Raw genomic sequence first — 20,000 nt, 5'->3', positions numbered from 1 at the left:
CAAATGATACAGTGTGACCCTTCCCAGTCAAAAAATGTTCCTTTTATGGTTGGAATGTTTATCCTAATCTTGGATGACTGTCAGCTCTCCCAAATCCTTTGTATCACACAAAAACCTCTTTATAGCACCTGTAATATCGGCCTTTGTTAATCTTTGAAAAGAAAAAAGAATTTGCAAGAATAATTGCAGCAAAGATGAAGTGTCCAGCTCTGATGTAGATAATCATGTTTGCACTAAAGGACCTTGTGTGTGGTACAGTTCCAAAGGTGAAACATGGCTTTTCTTTAGCGTGTATATTATTTGTTGATTATCCTGCAGTACAAACAATAGTTACCTTGCAAGTTCTTACAATCTTTTTTTTATCGTCTTGATCCAAACATATTATAAAGAAGTTTGAATGAATTAATATGTGAAAATACCAAAGCTAAATTTGTCTGAACTTCAAACTTCTTAATTACAATATATAAGAACTCATAACACTTGACAAATGAGCTTCATAGTCGCTAATTAGAGAAGTTGCTTTGTAATAACCCGTCATAATACTGTATTATGGTCCATGCTGTGGTGTCAAAGGATTTGTTAGTGCATTTTTGGTTTTATATATCTGTTTTATTCCTAAGATTTGTGTGTATGTTTTAACTCAACTAAAACAGGTGATTCAGATCAGTAAGGTACGGGTTTATATATCTGATAGTTATCTGTTATTAACATTCTTTATGAAAGAAATATATTTGTGTCAAAGTCACATGACAAGATAACTTGGTTTATATTTTGTGAAAGTAGAGATACCATCAGATATATATTTTATTTGAAAAGAGACATGATGAAGTACCTCAAGATCCTTGTCCTGTATTGAGAAATATATTACATACCCTTTATACTTTTATTTTGCTGATTTTGTTATGTAATTGTAAAATTCCTTTATGTTTCTTTAGTGTTTACTGCTTTTTGGTTTCAAATATCACATGCCTGCTTATATTTTTTACTCTGCTAATTTTATATGGTTGTCTTATAGTATGATGTTTTTACAGCTAATCTTTAAGGAATTTTTAAATATCTTTTGGAGATACTACCAGACAAGGTGCACCTGAGACACACATTAGCACAATTGCATGCACTTACATTAGCACACACAAGAACATGTCTCTCTTCTTATGCTCACACACTGTACATATAAAATCACATGTTCATGTAATACCCACACTCAGGCTAACATAATCACACACATACACACACATACACACACATACACACATATACACACATATGCATGAACATTACAGTCACATATATTTTCTCTTAGTGAAGGATGCTTTGTGTCGTATTATTACATAGTAAAAGGCTTGTGTTGCCAGAAGGGAATTCCATAAGAGAAGTTTCCATTATTTTTGCTTATAGCGTTAGATTGTTTGATATATATAATATGGACTTGCTTGAATAGTGGAAATATTAACTGTTAAATATACTCAAGGTAGAATTGATGATAGCTTAAATTGTAATACAAAAAAGTTGCATTTATTAATTAAAGTTTTCTTTTTACTCTCAGTAAATTTAACTGATTGAAATATAACACATTAGATTAATCATTGATATTAAAGTAAAGATCCAGTGAAGTGATATTGAGGAATAGGCCTAAAACCAAAATTGTTCCACAACATGTGTTTAATATTTCATATTTCCCCCACAGCTGGAGAGTTCTCCTTCACCACAGATCCTCGCAGACACCTACTCACACCTCCTCAATGACAGGTAAGGAAGAGGTCTTGAGACAGCTGTGATGCTCTGTCTCTCTCTGCCTGTCATGGCTTGCTGTTAGATTAATCTCTGAATGTGCCTCCTAGGAATGCTGATTCTCTCTCTCTCTCTCTCTCTTTCTTTCTTTCTTTCTCTCTCTCTCTCTCTCTCTCTCTCTTTCTTTCTTTCTTTCTCTCTCTCTCTCTCTTTCTTTCTTTCTTTCTCTCTCTCTTTCTCTCTCTCTTTCTCTCTCTCTCTCTTTCACTCTCTCTCTCTCTCTCTCTCTCTCTCTCTCTCTCTCTCTCTCTCTCTCTCTCTCTCTCTCTCTCTCTCTCTCTCTCTCTCTCTCTTTCTCTCTCTCTCTCTCTATTTCTCTCTCTCTCTCTCTATTTCTCTCTCTCTCTCTCTATTTCTCTCTCTCTCTCTATTTCTCTCTTCTCTCTCTGTTTCTCTTTCTCTCTCTCTCTTCTCTCTTCTCTCTCTCTCTCTCTCTCTCTCTCTCTCTCTCTCTCTCTCTCTCTCTCTCTCTCTCTCTCTCTCTCTCTCTCTCTCTCTCTCTCTCTCTCTCTCTCTCTCTCTCTCTCTCTCTCTCTCTCTCCCTCTCTCTCTCTCTCTCTCTCTCTCTCTCTCTCTCTCTCTCTCTCTCCCCCCCCCCCCTCTCACTCTCTCCACTCTTTTTTTTATTATTGTTATTAATTTTTTTTTATCATTATTCTCTCATTGTAAATGTCAGCAAGCTAATTCCTTGTCTGATATTCTGGTGAGCTTTGAATGCTTTTTACCCAGAACGGCATGTCATTCAGTCCCATTTTATGCAATGATATTTCACCTTACAACAACACACATGGTATCAGAGAGCAAAACAGCCAAGTGGGTTAGGTCATGTGAAAGGTTCCTAACCAAGCTTCAGTTTATGTCGTGGCATTAACTCTGGAATACTGTTAAGTGTCATTGGATACAATTTGAAAGGGTGTCATAATTTTAAGTTTATAATAGGTGCTTCCTCCAGATTTATGCTTACTTTATCTCCATCCTTTATGATTAGACTTTACAGACTCAACAGGCAAAAGGGTTTGTTAAGAATGTGTATAGAAATTTTGAGATGTTAAGATATTCTCACTATTTAAGGAATCCTTAGATTTTTAATTTCAGAATTTTTACGTGCTTAAAATTTAATTTCCCATTTCATTCAAAGTTTAACTTTAAGATTGTATCCTGACAGTGTAAATAAGAAGGGCATTTGTACATGTATTTGTCATTGCAGTTTTCACACAGATTTAACAGTTTTTTACATGTTGCCTCTCAGTGTACCCTGCTTTTTGGTTACTTAGTGAGGGTTTCATATAGCCATTTTATGTTCTTTTTAGTCCAGTTTAGAAATAAAGAATGATTTATGTGGTGAATCTTATTTGTTTATTGTGCCATGCTATGCTTATTTTTCAGTTTAACATGATTTTTCATAGAGAAGATTTAGCCTTTTTTATTCTTAATTTTACTTTTTTTCAATAACAAAGGCAAATTTCCAAATGTGTGCTTTTCAGTAGAGAATACCCATACATTTTTTTAGCTGTCAATGCTGCTTTAGCTTCTTGTTCATTTGAAATCCCTGCCAAACAGTCTGCTGATTGTCAGTGAAATGAAGTGTAAGATTCTAATCAATGCATGACAAGGTGTTTACCAAGCGGTAAGTACTGATCTTTTGGTTTTTCAAGTGAAGTGGAATATCTGAAACATTGAAATTTATTCTTTCCATGTCTCTGAGAAGGCCTGGTGGCGTTGGTCTGGAGACGCAAGCCATCTCCAACAACTCCCTCACCAGCAACAACACCTCTTCCACCATCACCACCACCATGTCCTCCTCCTCCAACAACACCACCATCACATCCTCCACTCACCCTCCATTTGACCCCAGCGCGGCCTCCGAGTCGGAGTGCAGCGAGCACCCGGCCGACGGCTCCTCCAGCCGCCACCACATGGAGCGTAAGAAGATTCGCAAGAAGAAGACACTCGACCGCTTCCCCAAACTGACTGTCCTGAGCGTAACGGAAACCATGGTCGAGTGTCAGCTAGAAACTATAAAGCAGAAGACTATCACCTTCAAGTTTGACATAACAGATAATGACCCTCAAGATGTAGCTAACAAACTGGTAAGTTTTCTCTCTCTCTTTCTCTTTCTCTTTCTCTTTCTCTTTTTGTTTTCATATATTGCATAAAGGTTTACTGATATTTTCCAATTTTTCATGAAAACAATTATAGTGTTGATCAAGGAAGAGTTGATTATTATTTACCTTAACTGTTCTCTCCCATGAATTCTTAAAAGAATGCTTATGCACACTCATATTTCAGGTAATGACTAATCTCCTACCTGGAAACCATGCCGAAGTTGTGATCAATTACATAGAGGACATCATCAGACAGCTTCAGGCCAACCCTAATGTTCTCCCAGTTGTGTCCACTCCAGGGCTCGACTCAAGAAGTCAGCATCATTCACAGGATGGCCACACACGCTCCCCCTCAGCCTCTCGACGCCACAGGGACGATCCTGAAGCACGGGTCAGTATTTTTGAAATCTTATGAATTCAGTTTTACTTGGAGGGCTTTTTGTTTTGGTAATAATTATGTGCTTGCCAGAGTGTATGTCATATATGTATATTGGCTAGTGATTATTAGCTTTCAGGAGGTGTCAGTCAAGAATGATTTGGTGCTATTCTCTCTTCCTGTACTTATTACTGAAATTACATGAGTCATCCATTGATATTGTGTAAGGCATTATGTAATCCGATCACTTATCTTTTCTGAGGCTTAATGTTACATAGCTGTCATGATTTTATTAGCACATCATTTTGTCAGAAGAGGTGTACACAAAAGTTTGTGGCTGTTCTTACTATATTGTGACTGATTTGATTCACTATGAAAGGAAAACTGGTTTTCTATTCTGTATAATACATCCATTGCTAAGTAATGTTACTCCAGATGATTATTAAGTGATAGACAGTGAAGTCTGGGTATTATATTGTTTGATGAAAATTTTGAACCAGTAAATTACTGGTAGACTTTGGACTTATATTGTAGATTTATTCCTATGTACTGGATATGATTTATAGATAGTAGAAAGAAAGAATAAGAGGAGATTGAGAGACAGAATTAAGACTTCCATATTCAGGATAAATTTATGAAAAAAAAATATATATATAGATGAAGAATAGAAATGGAAACAAATGTGTACAGTGATGTGTTTATCCCAAAGGGTAGATTGATGCAGAAACATGCAGTATGAAGTTTTGATAATAACTATTAGTCAGCAAAAGATTAATCAAGATTGAGAACAATGAGCTTTTTTTCCAGCTGATATTCTCCGTTACATAGTTTTAACTGAAAAAATGTATTAATGTTTTTAATAATGTACTTGAATATATCCAGTAATTTGGGAGCACATAGGCAGTAAGGAGGAAATAACTTCTCAGTTATCTTCAGTGCAAGATTACCTAGTTTTTACCTTTTAGTAACAGTGTTGTCATTAGAGAGAGCGAGTGAGTGAGTGAGTGAGTGAGTGTGCGTGTGCGCCTGCATGCCTGCGTGCAGAAACTGGTATATGAGTTTGAGAAGTAGAAAATTAGGTTTATCCTAACAAAAAAGTCTAGCAGTTTAGGAGGCTAGTCGGATGAAACATGGGAATTGTATAGTATTACAAATACACAATCAGTAAATAAGATACAGAAACAAAGGACAGTTATGATGAACTTATATGTCTCCCTAAGTTCTGAACTTGCTTTGGATCAAAGTTTATTTTTGCTGTTCACTGATGTAACTGTTTTGTTAGATGCTTCTTTTTTATAGTTTTCCTTATGTCTAGCTGTTTGCATCATCCATTAAAGACAACTGATTACCACCAAGGCTTTAGAGAATATAGCTGGCAAGAGTCCATAGGTGATCATCTTTTACATTTTGACAACAGACTGTATGAAATGTGTTAGAGTACATTGGAGGAAAGAGATGCAGATCTAGATTAAGAATTGCCAGAAAGAAGGTGGATCTTGAACAAAATGAAAACTTATTGGTACTTCTTGCTGTGTAGCCATTTAATCATTTACATGAAGGTAACTGTTTTATTCATAAGTAGTCAGAATACTAAATTTTTTCATTGCCATCTTTTACATCCTTTTGTCATATTCCTCAAAACAAGAAATCTTTGTACAGCTATATATGAGTTTCTGACTCTGATGAGAGAGACTAGTTATTTTCTGTGTCTGCATTGTAAAGGCAAGTAACATCATACTGATACTCACCTCAAAACCTTGGCAATTGGATTTTTTGGCTTACCCTCCCAAGTGTAGCTTTCCAGGTGATGGCAGGGGACTGCTAGCCCTACCACATGGATCAAAAAACTTTTGTCACATTACTTCCCATGTGGTAGTAATATGTAGTATACTTGATGTAAAAAAAAAGAAGGTTTTTTATAAAGGTTGTAGGTTGCAGCTACATGCTTTCCATTGCATGATGAATGTCGCAGTTATTAGGTGTTGGTGAAGTTGCCCAAAGGCTCCAGCTTTTCTCTTCAAGAAAATTTGCTAGTAGGAAAGAAGGATATAAAAGTTATGATGAATATATTGGAAGTGAACATAATCAAATAAGCATGTGTATTACTGGTAGGTAGCATTATGAATACAGCACTATGCTGTTAGAGGTGTCTCAACCTTTAGTGCTGTAAACTTTGTACAGATCTTAATGTTTGTCCTGTCAAAAACAAATTAAGGAAAGAGAGACTTTGGCCATTGTTCTAGAACTGTGAGGCAAGAATGCATAATTCTGAAATGGATATGAACAAAGTAATGCTTCCTATTTTTTTATGTGTAGATAAATAGAGAGGACAGATAGCTTTATATTTTTTTGTTTGTTTTTTTGTTCACTGGAAAAAATGAATGGTCATCTAGTGTTGTTTGCAAGCTATTTTTTTTTTTTTTTTTTTCATAATAGAAGAACACATGAATAATATATAATTTGACATAGAAAGGTCACAGGTTAAAGAATCTGATCTTTACTGATCAGAGGTCTGTTTCGGGTATTTTAATTTATTTAAGAAAGGTATAAGTTTTATTACATTGTGTGAAAGTGGATTAGTATTTGAAGATTTTTCTAATTTTGGTTTTGATTGTGTTTGTGATTTCAGGCAGTTAAAGTACAAAAAAGTATCAATTATGTAACTTTATTTTTTGTGGTAATAATTACTTCATATTTTCTTTAAAAGTTTATATGATTTCCATTTATGATTTATTATGGCATGAATTAGCAGCCCCCCCTTGACTCTGGGTGGCAGCCGTGTCTCTAGAGGATTGCTTGAGGTCGCGAAAGACCCTTTGGCTGTATGGTTGTGGTGGCTCATATCAGTGGTTTGTATTATTTATTTTGTGCGGCGTGATAGGCTCGCTACCTGGCCAGGAAGCTGAGTCGGTCCTCCCCTAAACGGCGACGACGACACAGCTCAGTAAGTAACTGTTGGAAGAAACGACTGGATTTGTGTCAGCAAACTGAGAATGCTATCTAGATATTTACTGAAGAGCATGACTGGTGGCTATAGTGACATCTCTGTTGGCCAGACGGATGCCCTGCCCTCTCTGTTGATCGCACGAGGTGCGGTGCTCTCGTCACACAGCTCCAGCATATGCATGAGGGCTGTGCAGAGATGACCCTCACCTCGTGTGGCCTCAACTGCTGGGGTCTGCAGGCCAATGCGAGACAATTAATCACCCAAGACTAGGCTGGTCAAGAGTGCTCGTGTGCTTCCTTGCCTCACTCCTCACGTCTCCTTTAACACTTGTTGCACTCACTGTAGCTTCCCATAAATAGCTGTTAGGATTTGCCTTTAAAGATGGATGAAAGGGTTTTTAGTGTTCCAGTAGATATGCATAAACAGAAAGCATTTAGACTGAAGATTGAAACCAAAGAACAAAAAAATCATGTGATTATTGTTTTCTTTTTTCTTAATGACAGTTGCTGTAATCTCTGTTTTTCAGTTCATTAAGTTCTTATGTCTAGGACCAGTATTGTAATAGATGTGAGAATGGATAATGAGGGGATTAGATATTATTTACATATTTGAAGTCATTATGTTTAGTTAAAGAAAGCTTTGTATCGTAAAGACTTTCATTATCTTGAAATCCCCATATAGCTATATATATTCTTTCTCTATCTGTTTCTATGTCTAATTCTTGTCTTCTTTTTCTCTACACACATACCTCCTCCACACTCCTTTGGTGATTTCTTACCTGAGCCTCCCCCAATATAAGCAAACCAATCTGCATCTTGTATCACCATGATCCACTTTGGTGTGATAGTGTTTATGATTTACACCCATATGTGTTATTTCTTAACATATATAGCACCTTTTTATTCCTATGATTTTTATGTTTGCCTTTCCCACTCTAAAAGTGTTAGATTTCCACTTGGAAGGTGAAAAAGCCTCCATTGAAATTCTGTTTTGTGTGGATTATTATAACTACTGTGTTAAGTGTGAGATTAAAAACACATTACAGGCATTTTTAATTTCTTTGCATGTTCAATACCAGATAAGATTAAACATACAGTATATGTATTACACCTATATTGTTTTGTGTGTCTGGTGCTTACTTGTGTGTGTGAGTGTGTGTGTGTTTGTGTTACTGTGTATTTGTTTAATCTGTCTGTTGGTATGTATACACCAATATCTATATACATTTTCATAATTGTTTGTGCAAGTAAGAAGAAAACAAACGATTAGATACTTTCCTGTGCATATGTCAAATACTCCACACAACTGTTCTGGAATCAGGAGACATCCAGCAGTCGCTGTAGCAGATTAGAGACAAGTGCAGAGCTAGCATTAATTTAGGACAAAGAATCTGTGGATGAATAGGCTATCTGAGGCTGTCTGAAAAGTGAAATGCATCCAGTGTGTTATCTTCTTCACTATGAAATAGTACACTGTGGAATCAGTATATAGATTATGTTAAGAGACATTTAGAAGGGAGGAAAGAAAATGATAATTACATATTTTGCTCTAGCTTTTTAGACATTCCAGTCTTGTTGGATGCTTTTTTCTCTTTTTATTTTAGCTTTTTTCACAAGAAATTTATCAAAAGCACTTTTTAGATATTCAGTAGTTTTATTCTAGCTGTACCATTATCATCATCACCAATGTATCACTGTGGTCACCTTAGAAAAATGAAAGAAAAACCATTTGAATGACATGAGTGGGTTGTTGTATTTCCATTTATTTAGATTGTTTTTTTTTTATACATTCTGTACTTTTGCACAGGATGGCAGCATTCATTGAAAAGATAGGCATAACAGTGATTTAGGTAGAGGCCTCATTGAGAAAATCATACCAATTTTTGTGATATCAGCATTAGTGTGATTTTGTAATTGTAAGTGTTATCATAACGCATCATTGAAAAACAGCCTAAAATGTGATAAGTACACATATTTGTATGTCTCAGATGATGATGGTAATGCATTGTATAAGCACTTGCTATTCTTACCTGTGTTAGTGAGGTGATATAGATACTTCAGAAATACTGTAAACCAATGTTTATATTTGATATTTCTAAATTCTTTTTTGATATGTGCTTCTGTTTATTACTGTTGTCAGCTCTGCAAAGTCATTCCCAAAATGATATTCAGTAGATGTTAATAGAATGATGCTGTAAAGAAGAAAAAACTTAGTATGTCCAGTCAGCATCATGTAGCAGAGAAATTCAGGGGGAATTCTTTTGTCAGTATAATGAGATTCATTAGTTTTGATGAAGAGAAAGTTAATCTTAATTTCACTGTATTATCTGCAAATAGAGGAACCAAGTTTACTGTATGTATTGTGTGTCAAAAGGGGACTTGCTTTGAACAAATTTTTAGTCTTTGTAGATGAAACCTTTATTACCGGAGTCTTTAGAGTCTGTGTAAACTGTATACGTGTTTTGTCAGAAGGCGATGCATTCCAGCTTGATATATTGAATTTAGATAATCCTTTTACTATATGTCACTAGAGTGTTTAGTTAGGAAATTTCTATTGTCATGTCTTGTAATAAGTTGCTCTGATTTAGCTCACTATATTGAAATTTGTAGAAGTATGGTTTTTACATTTGTTTTTCTGTATTATTTTAATCAGTTGTTTAAGATTTCTTTTTGGTGTCTTTTAGTTTGTTTGGCCAAGATGTACAGGAAAATTCTATAGTGAACAGTTTAATTTACAACTTCTACATTAAAATGTATCCCTTACAAAAAAAGAAATGCAGAATTTTAGTATTCAAGTGAATATTTGATGAAACAATAGTATTTAGATTCAACCCATGAAAAAGATGTTTTGTAGGGAAAGTAAATTGCAGTTGATATGGTAAACTGACAACAAAATCATAGGGCAAATGGAAATGAATTTTGCATAACAGCCCCACTTTTTAATCTGTTATTATTACTCAGAAATCATTGTTCATTTCTCTATATTTTTGTACATCCAGTCTGATTCATTTCCATTTCTTTCACCGTTCCTTGCATGCAAATAAACCTCCAGAAGATGAATCAAAATAAGAACTTGATTGAAAGAAAAAACATTAAACCTGAATAAACCAAACTAAAAGTCCAAAGCTGCTGTGTGCTTGTTTTAAATAGTCTTTACACCTATTTATGCAATGTTAGATTAAATTACATGAAGATAGTTTCAAGGGTAATTGCAAGTTGATAATAGTTTCCACCTTTTTAACATTTTCAAGAAATGCACTTCTTTACAAGTTACAGTTGCTTTGTTTTTTATTTATTTTATTTATTTATTTTTTATTTATTATTATTTTATTATTATTATTATTATTATTGTTATTATTATTATTATTATTATTATTATTATTATTGTTGTTGTCTGAATTTATATTTTTTCCTTGGAGTATGAAGGTTAAACGATTGTTCCTGTATTTATTTAAATGCAACCTGATACTGGCAGAGCAGTGCCATTGTTGCCTGTCTGTAACTCCGTGTGTAATTCCTTTTGAGGGAAATGAATTACAGTATATTCTATCACTGCCATGACAAGTACGTGGAGCCTGGCTTGACTTCCTTATGGTCTTCCGGAGTCCCCATCCTGCCTCTGCCACTCGCATTGGTACTATCATGGTTTTGTTACTTAGCATTAGCATTTCCCTATACTTGGAGCTTCAGACCTTGAGACAGAATGCAACATCAATAAGAATTTTTTACTTTTCTTTTTCCTTTTCTTTTGTCCTCCTTTTTTTCTCTCTCTCCCTCTCTACTACTTTTCCTTTTTCACCAATTTTGATGTGAATGCCATTTGTTAGCACATTTTTGTAGTGATTTTTTTTTTTTTTTTTTTTTTTTTATGTATATTTTTTATGTATTATTATCATTATTATTACCCCTCTAGAGAGCACAGTCTTTGCAATTCTAGGCTTATGCTGTTATGGTTTATATTTCACAGATTTTACCTATAGCATAAAAACATTTGATTTTTATTCATATTCTAGGAAAAGTTTTATTCTGTGCTTTTTTATTGATTATTTGTTCATAATTTTCTCTTGTGTTTGGCTGGATTCTATAGTAAGTAGGATGTGATTTTGCTGCCCAGTTTACCAGTTTATGAATATACATCACTTTGCTTAAAATCATGTCCGTAAGATACTTCAGAAACTTAAGACATGTCACCTCATTATTTTCTGTGTGAAGTAACGTTTTACTGCTACTTATAAGTTCTCAAAAATAGATATATATGAATCATGTTTGTGTCAGATTTTGATATGAATTTATATCCTTGGATTAAAGATATAAAAAGTCAACTATGAAAATGCAATGTATGTATTTATATTGTCTTTTTTTTTTTTTTTTTTAGGAATGTCCTTTTTATGTTACATCCACCTTATATATAGTTGTTTTATTTTATGACAAACATATATCTGTTATTAATTTCCTTTGGTTATATCTTTGGTATTTTGCCTTTGCATCTCATAGTATATCAGTGATAATTTTCAGTATGTATTCATTTTTAGATTAATTCTCGTATTCATTTCACTTTAATGCAAAAATTACCTATTCAATAAAATTGACTGGCTACCAAGCTAATTGCTGATGAATGAGGGGGACAGAATTGGGAATTTGCATAATTCATTTTTCAAGGTTATTAAATTATTTTCCATTTCTCATTTTTTTCTCTCCAAATCTTTTCTGTTCTCAGTTTTCTTTTCTGATTAGCCAAATGGCAACTCTTTGCTCTTGCCATGCCTAACTGAATGCATTTGTGCATCCACCACAGCACCGAGAGGAGGGAGGTGGGGACAGTGCCCCAGGAACCCCAAGCAAGCAGGTCGATGGGAGAGAATCATCCCCACAAGTGCAGACAAGCCCTGTGCGGCAGCCACAGCCCACTCCAACACAGCAGGAACAGCAGCAGCAACAGCAAACTCAGCAGACTCCTCAGCAGCAGCAGCAGGCAGTAGTTACTCCAGCCGCAGTGTGTGCTCCACAGCAATCAGCCACTTCAACTCAGCCTGCACCACAGCAGCCACAGGTTTGTGTGTGTGTGTGTTTGTCTATGTGTGTGTATGTGTGTGTGTGTGTGTGTGTGTGTGTGTGTGTGTGTGTGTGTGTGTGTGTGTGTGTGTGTGTGGGAAGGGGTCTGGTACTTGTCGATGTGTTTGTGTCTGTTTTTATTTGTTTATATGTATATTTGCTGTATGTTTGGTTGTGTATTTGTGCTGTTTATGTGCATTAGTTTCTTTGCATCTTTGTAGTTACTATGTATTTTGGACTGTAGTTAATTATTTATATTTCTCTCTTAGTATTAAGTAGTTATACTAATTTTGGTTCCAGAGATTGTGGGGGGAAAAAAATAATGTGAGAAAATTTGTCATATTTCAAACTATCTGACAGCAATCCAGAAAAAAATATTTATCCCTCATTTCTTGCGAAATATCTTTGGTAGTTTAAAAGTAACTTGAATTTTATAATCAGCATTTGAAAAAAAAAAAATTTAATGAATAAAAGAACCAGGAGCAGTATTCATGAAAGGTCAATAATTTGTCTTAGACAAAAAAAGTCTCTAAGACAGTCCGTAACCCATTACTGCCGGATGAAGAAAATAAATAAAAATTTTACACTCTGGGGATTAATGGCAACGAGCCAACTTTGAGTGCAGGAGTTCGCTACATCAAGCCCAATGCCCTGCTTGAGGTGCTTTGGCGCGTCGCCGCGGTGTACAGCTGTACTCCACACACCATGCGGTTTGTTATGACGCTGCTAGGCATGGCCCGGCAGAATCAGGTTAAATTTGTCAGAAAAAATTATCTGGCCTGTTGTGAATATTGCCCCAGTCTTTTGAGTGAAAAAAGTCAAGAAAATTATCTGTTTTGGAATATTGCTGTTTGACAAGTCCTCACATGTAAAGGTTATTCTTATATGCCTTGTTTCACATGCATTATATAGACTTATTTTGTGTATATACATTATGTGTGTATAAATCATATTGATAAGTGTGAGCTCAGTATGTGTGTATGTGTATGTGCGTGAATGTGTGTTTGTATATATTTATATATATATTTTTTACATAGACATTACTTTGCTTACATGCCTTTTTTTTGTGTGTGTGTGTGTATGTTTGTTAGTATGTCAGTGTGTAGGATGTCTTTCCATGTTCCATTTTATATGTGTGGGTGCACAGTATGAAGTTTATCATCAATAACTGTGAGCTTTCCAGTAGTATTTGTAAGTATTTTAGTGTTCATAGTCTCTCTACGGTTTTTCTTCATATCTATTTACCTTACAGCTATGCTTTTCATTTGGACATTTCTGTCTTTCTTACTTTCTGTCTATTGAGAAACTGAGGTCTCTTTTTAACTCATTTTTTTTGTTGTCATTTACATATTTCATGACAGCAGCATAGAGTATTTTTTGTTGATTTTAAAAAGTTTAAGTCAATTTTTACTCAGTTTTCACTTTAGAGTAAGTGCTGAATATTAACCCATTTGCGATGGTATGTCACGTACGTCCATGCCATGCCCACTGTGAATTTACTTGTTTAACCCAATGGCGCCGGGTATAGCAAATTAAAAAAAACTCTACGCTCTGGCGAACGGCGGCAGCGTGCCGACTCTGAGCGCGTGATGTCGGTCCCTCAAGCCGAATCATTGCCTCGGGGCGTTTTGGCGCGGCGCCGCTGCGGACAGCCGCACGCCGCACATCGTGCGTATTGTTATGACGGCGATAGCCGTGACCCGTCGCCATTGGGTTAATTGTTTTTAGACATAGATGGCTACACTTGTACTAAGTCACCAATGAGCCAGTTACGAGTACTGCCTGTCTCGCCGTTTACCCTTTTCATTGATTTACAGAAATATTTTATGTTATCTTATTTTGTTATTACTAATGTTTATAACATTAAAGTAATTATAATGTTTATAATAAAAATAACACCATCGATATTCATAGCATTAGTAAAAAATACATTTTCCCGCCAATTTAAGGAAAGGTGAAATCAAGTAAGGCAGAGCCATCTGTGTGTAGAGACATTTCACAAAAAATATAAAAAATGAGCACAACATTATCCCCTTTTTTTATTCATTTTCCCCAGCAGCAATGGGTTAAAAAAAAAGCAAAGTATTACACAAAAAGAAACCAGGGGAGATAGAAGCAAATAATGATGATAAAAGCAATGAAAGAAAATCTCATCTTTGTAAGCAGTATATCTCAAAACAAATGCATAGCATATCCAGGTCACTTAGCAAACAGTCTGTGAATCCTAGGACGAGCACAAAAGGGGGCTTCACTCACTCATTCTTCTCTGAGGTGCTGTAAATCTATCTTGATAAGAGCTGGCCACTGTGCAGCTTTCCTGCTAATATAATTCTTGGCTGATAGTATTGGCTTCTGGTCACAGGCTTTCAGAAAATCTCGCTTCCTGGTGAGTCCTGTGGTAGAAAGCAAGCAACTACCCGGAGATGACGTAGTTGGTGGGTCTGTAGGGTCAGTGGGTACTTCTCAGGGCCAGCCTGCCATGGCTCCCACTCCCTACACTGACGAGTCCCCACAGTCAGATTCAATTCCTGCCTCATCTGCTGCTGCTCAGCTTCTTAACCTGCCAGCCTCCTCTGCTTCTGTTGTTTCTCCCACAACACAAGACCAACAGGTAAAGTCTCTGTGTGCATGTAGCATCGTACACCTAGAGATTGGAATCTGATTTTTAGTGCATGGAAGGTCTTAGGTCATTTCAGTTCAGCTTTTTCTGGTAGATGGATTTAGCTGTTTGTCTGAATATAAAGTGATTGTCACACATACTGTTCACAGTTGAGGTTCTGTTACTTGATCCCTCTTTATGCCAAAATTTCTTTGTTCTAGGAAGAATATTGTATTTCTAAAAGTAAAAAGTAGCCAGGACATATTTTCCATTTGTATAATTAGTGTGTGTATTTTTTAAACTAATTTCCGAAAGGAAATAAGAATCTTCATTTATGCTGGTAATTATTTTACATATGCCATTCTTATTTCAAAGTGTTTTGTTGATATCCTGTAATGAGAAAATGTTATAAATATACTGGCATAACTGTGATTGTACCATAAGGAAAAAATGTATATTAATTAAACAGAACATTCTGCAAACAGTATTGTGTGACACATACAGAAATTATTAAAATGTACAGATATACTCCAATAAACAGTATTCATGCATGAGAGAGCCACTTTATTTGGACTCTTCTTACTCTAGATAAAACTCACACACAGATGATATACCCGGTGGCTCTGTGAACATGATCTGAATGGGTCTGTAATATCCACTGTATATATAGCAAGATTTGGGGCATGCAGATGGTTGTGATGTAAAGTATGGAAAGAGTCTTTTCATATGTGTATGTGTATATCAGTGTGAGTATGTATTTGATTGTATATAAATATATACACATGATGTAAACTGCTATAATGTTTAAAAAAAAAAAAAAAAAAGGAAAAAAAAATCAACCTTTTTCATTACCAAAGCCAATGTAAATTTTAAAATAAATTTTCCTTGCCTTACTTGAAAATAGGAAATGCATAACAGGAATTTGAAGCCTATTTTAGAAATCAGTGTATGATTTTGAATATGCAAAAACAATCAGTTTCCATACATTTTTTTCCCCTACTTTTAATTTTCAGAAAATCTAATGCTTGACTAAATATCTTTAGACCTTTTTTTTTTTTTTTTTTTTTTTGTGTGTGTGTGTGTGTGTGTGTGTGTGTGTGTGTGTGTGTGTGTGTGTGTGTGTGTGTGTGTGTGTGTGTGTGTGTGTGTGTGTGTGTGTGTGTGTGTGCGCGCGCGAGAGAGAGAGAGAGAGAGAGAGAGAGAGAGAGAGAGAGAGAGAGAGAGAGAGAGAGAGAGAGAGAGAGAGAGAGAGAGAGAGAGAGGTGCACACTTACACACAAACATACACTCTCTCTCTCTCTCAATCTCCATCATTATCTCTTTTCAACTAACTGCTAATATCAAGCAATAGTGTTTCAGTATTGTTTCATTACAGAAATGAGTCTTATAGATATTTATTCAAACTTGCTAAGAATGTCATTTCTTTAACATTTTGTAGTCATGATGAGGTGAGCAGTTATCACTCTAGAAATGAGTTGATACTTTTTTACTATGTACCATTTTAAGAGTAAAAAATTTAGCAACATTTTGTGTGGTAATTCTTGCTGATTAACCCAATATCTGCTTCCTGTCTTGCAGCAGAGCGATGGTTTGGCGGCCAGTGTCAGTGCCAGCAGCACCTCAGTTGCCCCAGCACCCGTCTCACAGAGTGGGTCGGGTGGCCCAACACCCCCTCATCATTGCACACCTGAGAACACCTACATGGCTGAGCATCAGGCCAGACTCTCACAGCAGAATTCTTTGGAGAAATATGACAGGTGAGGATGATTGGGTGGACGAGATTACTGTATCATGTTTTAACCCATTTCTTCTGGGTGCATGTACTGTTGATTGTTAACTGTAGTTTTCTTTTGTAAATCTTGTTTGCACATAGATAACATCAATGGTTTAAACTTGTGGATAGGGAATAGGGATGGGGGGAATTTTATCCTTCTTTCTAGGTGATTTTAATTATAGTAAAGGATATATTTTCTTCAAATATATGCTAAACATTTAATTCATAATTTATATTTTCTCTTTCTTTCCTATAGTATAACTTCAAACAGCAATCTGTCAGAGCTGGCACGGAAGCTGCAGCAGTTAGGTACATCCGGTGGCTCCTGCCCGCCCCTCTCGCTGCCCCCCGCACACACTGTGCCCCCCTTCTCAGCCCCATTGTCTGCCCCAAGCCACCCAAGCACTCCCATTTCTCTTGCGACTCAGCCGGCCTTCAACCAGGAACTCAACATGCAGCTGGCTGGGGTGAGTATTGCTCTTCCTTCTCTCTTTCCCTTTTGGTGGAACTACTCAGATATTCATAAATATTTCCATTTTTGTATATGAGAAAATTACATGCAGTTATGTGCCAAGCTTTTGTGATGTGAATATGCATAGTAGATTGGTCTTTGATTCACTCCAAGACATTTTTAATTTCTCATAACACTTGCTTATATTTTTGTAAAGATCCACCATTAGTTGATTATGGCACCATTCACTCTTGGTGGTGGTGGTTGTATTCTGCCAGTAAGGCATTTAGTGTGAATATGTGATTCTGATGAGGGCATGAAAGTTTGTGTGTGTTCTTTTGTGTTTAATGTATTAGTTTAGAGTGAAACCTAGCATGAATCCTAACGAAACCTTCAGTAAGGCAACTACTAAAGAATTTATTTGTGCCATTTGTGATGCAATATTTTTATTTTTATTTTGTTGTATATTGACTAGGTCACCTGGCATAAGGCAGGTGAAGGTATGTTGTAGTGGCTCCCTTTAAATGTAAGTCAGCTAAACAGCTTTTAATGTGAATGGACATTCCTTTTATAACTTTTTAATTCAAGTTAAAGATCTTTGCTCTTGAACCTTTTTGTATTGTTAGTGAGTTATTAGCAAGATATATCTATTATGTACAGTGGACCTTTAGATATCTGTCCATGATTTAGAGGGTCAGAAATGACTGGTTCATGTAATCAGACTGAAAGTTGCTTGTGTCTTGTGTGACAATTTTTAAAAAAAGATGATCATGCTATGTGGTGTCTGCATGATATCAGTTGGAGAGGTCCCACTGTATATGAGTAAAGGCCTGACAGCCAAGTGTTGTAGGTGCTGAGTTCTGGTGCAGCGCGGCACACTCGAGCCCACTGGTCGCCATCCATCAACTACAAAACCTGCCCTGCCTTCTTCCACGTTCTGGCACCAGAGGTGGGCGCCACCCCACGGTTCTTGTTCTCCAGCCAGCCCAAGGACCTACTGTTGCTACTGTTTTGCCTGGGCTTGGCACTATTCTGTCCTTTACATGCTTACCTTAACTTATAGACTTTTTTTTTCTGTTTTTTTATGTAAGTTTAGGGTTCAGCTGCTCAAGCTAGCCTCGTGTCATTTGTGCAGGGTCTCAATGTGTTGTGCTGCATGGTGAGCCTCTTTTTCCACTAACCAAATTCAGAAGAGAAGTGTGATATTTGAGACTTTGCAGTCAGGCAAAATTCTTTCACTGCTAACCGTTTCCAATTTCCAACACTAACTTTACTCTTAGATATGTTGTAAGTTAGATAACAGAACTGATCTCATGTATTTTTTGTTATGCAAAGAAACAGATGAAAAAGGCATCCAATTCAGACTGATACTATATAAGAAATCTATATTTCAAGTCATATCTGTGTGGTAGAAAATCTAGGCCATTTTGATCACTGTGAATTGTTAGAAATTTTCATAGAAACATTTGAAGTTAGAGTTTTATTGGTTTGAAGCTTTTCTCCATGAAGCATAGAGGGGAACCTTCAAGGAAGTCAGCATATTTCTTAGTATTGCTGGAGGCCCAATTTTCACCCAATGAAGATATAAACAGTATTGCAACTCAATATTTAGGACTTGGATCAAGTGGATTTATAACCAAAGTTCCTAGCTGCCAAATATAATGCTGTAATAGAATGTAGATTTTTTTTATTCTTCTTGTCATTGCTTTTAGAAGCTTTGTGTGAAATGCAGTGTTTCAGAATTTAGGAAAGCTCAAGATGTTGATTAAAAGGGGGAAATCAATTTTTGTCACCAATTCTCATTTCCATAGATTGTTTCCACCATTAGCTGCCATGAAAATGCTTAAAGTAACTGAAAATGACTTGGAGATTTAACTAAATTAGTCACTTTCTCTCTAGGCTGAATATTAGTTGGATAACTATCAAGAACTACAGAGAATTCTGAATCTAAATCACTCCTTTTCTATTACAATAGAAGATTTTGGCCTTTGATTTAGATTGTCAGTGTCAGTTAAATTATTTATCTTCTTTGCTATGTACTACCTATTTTATGAATATTAGCATGGCATTAAAGTTTAAGAGGGAAAAATAAGTAAGACATTAGAATATCCAACACATTTTGGCAGTTCATGTGATTTCAGTATATTAAAAGCTTGAGTTGCATATTGTTGGTAATCTGTTTTAACTCTTCAAACTTGATATTGTTACCAAAAGGTTTGTAGAATTTTAATAATTTGAAAATATTTAGTTCATGTTTAATTTTTTTAGCATTAAGAGTATCTGCCATAATCTCTATTGCTTCAAGGACCTGCAAATCTAATTTTGTTAAATATATTTGGTTCCGTTGGTTATTTGTGGTTATCTAAGCTTAAGCCTGGTTCCCAAAAACACAGTAATTAACAAGTAGATATCAAAGTTGCTAGAGACCCAATGCAATACTGGTCATTTCCCAGGGATACAGAAGGAAGATGTAGCATTTGAATTTAAACTCAGATTTTTGGCGAGAACAAAGTTGAAAGTGCACTGCATTTAACACTGTGTCATTTAGTTATAGTGCTGATGTAATTTGTTTGCTTGTGGCACAGTAAACACTTGAGATGTTGAAAGCCGAATGGCAGTGCTTTACTTTGCCTGAATTCCACGACTCTGCTAAAAGCACTGTGCACTCTAATGGTCAGATCAAGTCGTGTAAGTCAAGTAAGGGGGAAAATGAACCACCACACCAAGTTTTAAGAGGATCACAACATTTTTTTGGGGAGAAAAATATATTTATTTATTTATTTATTTATTTATTTTTCTCATAGAAAACTAATTTTCTCTGATATTCAGAAGAGATGGTTTGAATTAAAGTAAGTTTGTTAGAACAACTTGTGGTATGTTTGATTAACAAGCATGTTAAATTGTAA

At 35.7% G+C, this 20,000-nt stretch overlaps 1 protein-coding gene across 1 annotated transcript in view; it reads left to right on the top strand.

Annotated features, from left to right (window-relative positions):
• LOC125026327 overlaps positions 1-20,000 on the top strand; it is an 87,576-nt gene that overhangs the window by 45,473 nt on the left and 22,103 nt on the right. Inside the window, exons 13-21 of the mRNA XM_047614691.1 lie at positions 1,688-1,749; positions 3,500-3,881; positions 4,081-4,287; positions 7,154-7,216; positions 12,014-12,268; positions 14,633-14,881; positions 16,448-16,626; positions 16,900-17,110; positions 17,945-18,043. Of these exons, the coding sequence (XP_047470647.1) occupies positions 1,688-1,749; positions 3,500-3,881; positions 4,081-4,287; positions 7,154-7,216; positions 12,014-12,268; positions 14,633-14,881; positions 16,448-16,626; positions 16,900-17,110; positions 17,945-18,043 (1,707 nt within the window). The remainder of the gene's footprint in view (positions 1-1,687; positions 1,750-3,499; positions 3,882-4,080; positions 4,288-7,153; positions 7,217-12,013; positions 12,269-14,632; positions 14,882-16,447; positions 16,627-16,899; positions 17,111-17,944; positions 18,044-20,000) is intronic.

This window comes from Penaeus chinensis, chromosome 6, assembly GCF_019202785.1.
Source record: "Penaeus chinensis breed Huanghai No. 1 chromosome 6, ASM1920278v2, whole genome shotgun sequence".
Classification (NCBI taxonomy): Eukaryota; Metazoa; Arthropoda; class Malacostraca; order Decapoda; family Penaeidae; genus Penaeus; species Penaeus chinensis.
The sequence above is the reverse complement of the archived record's forward strand: the minus strand, read 5'-3'. Positions and strand labels throughout refer to the sequence as shown.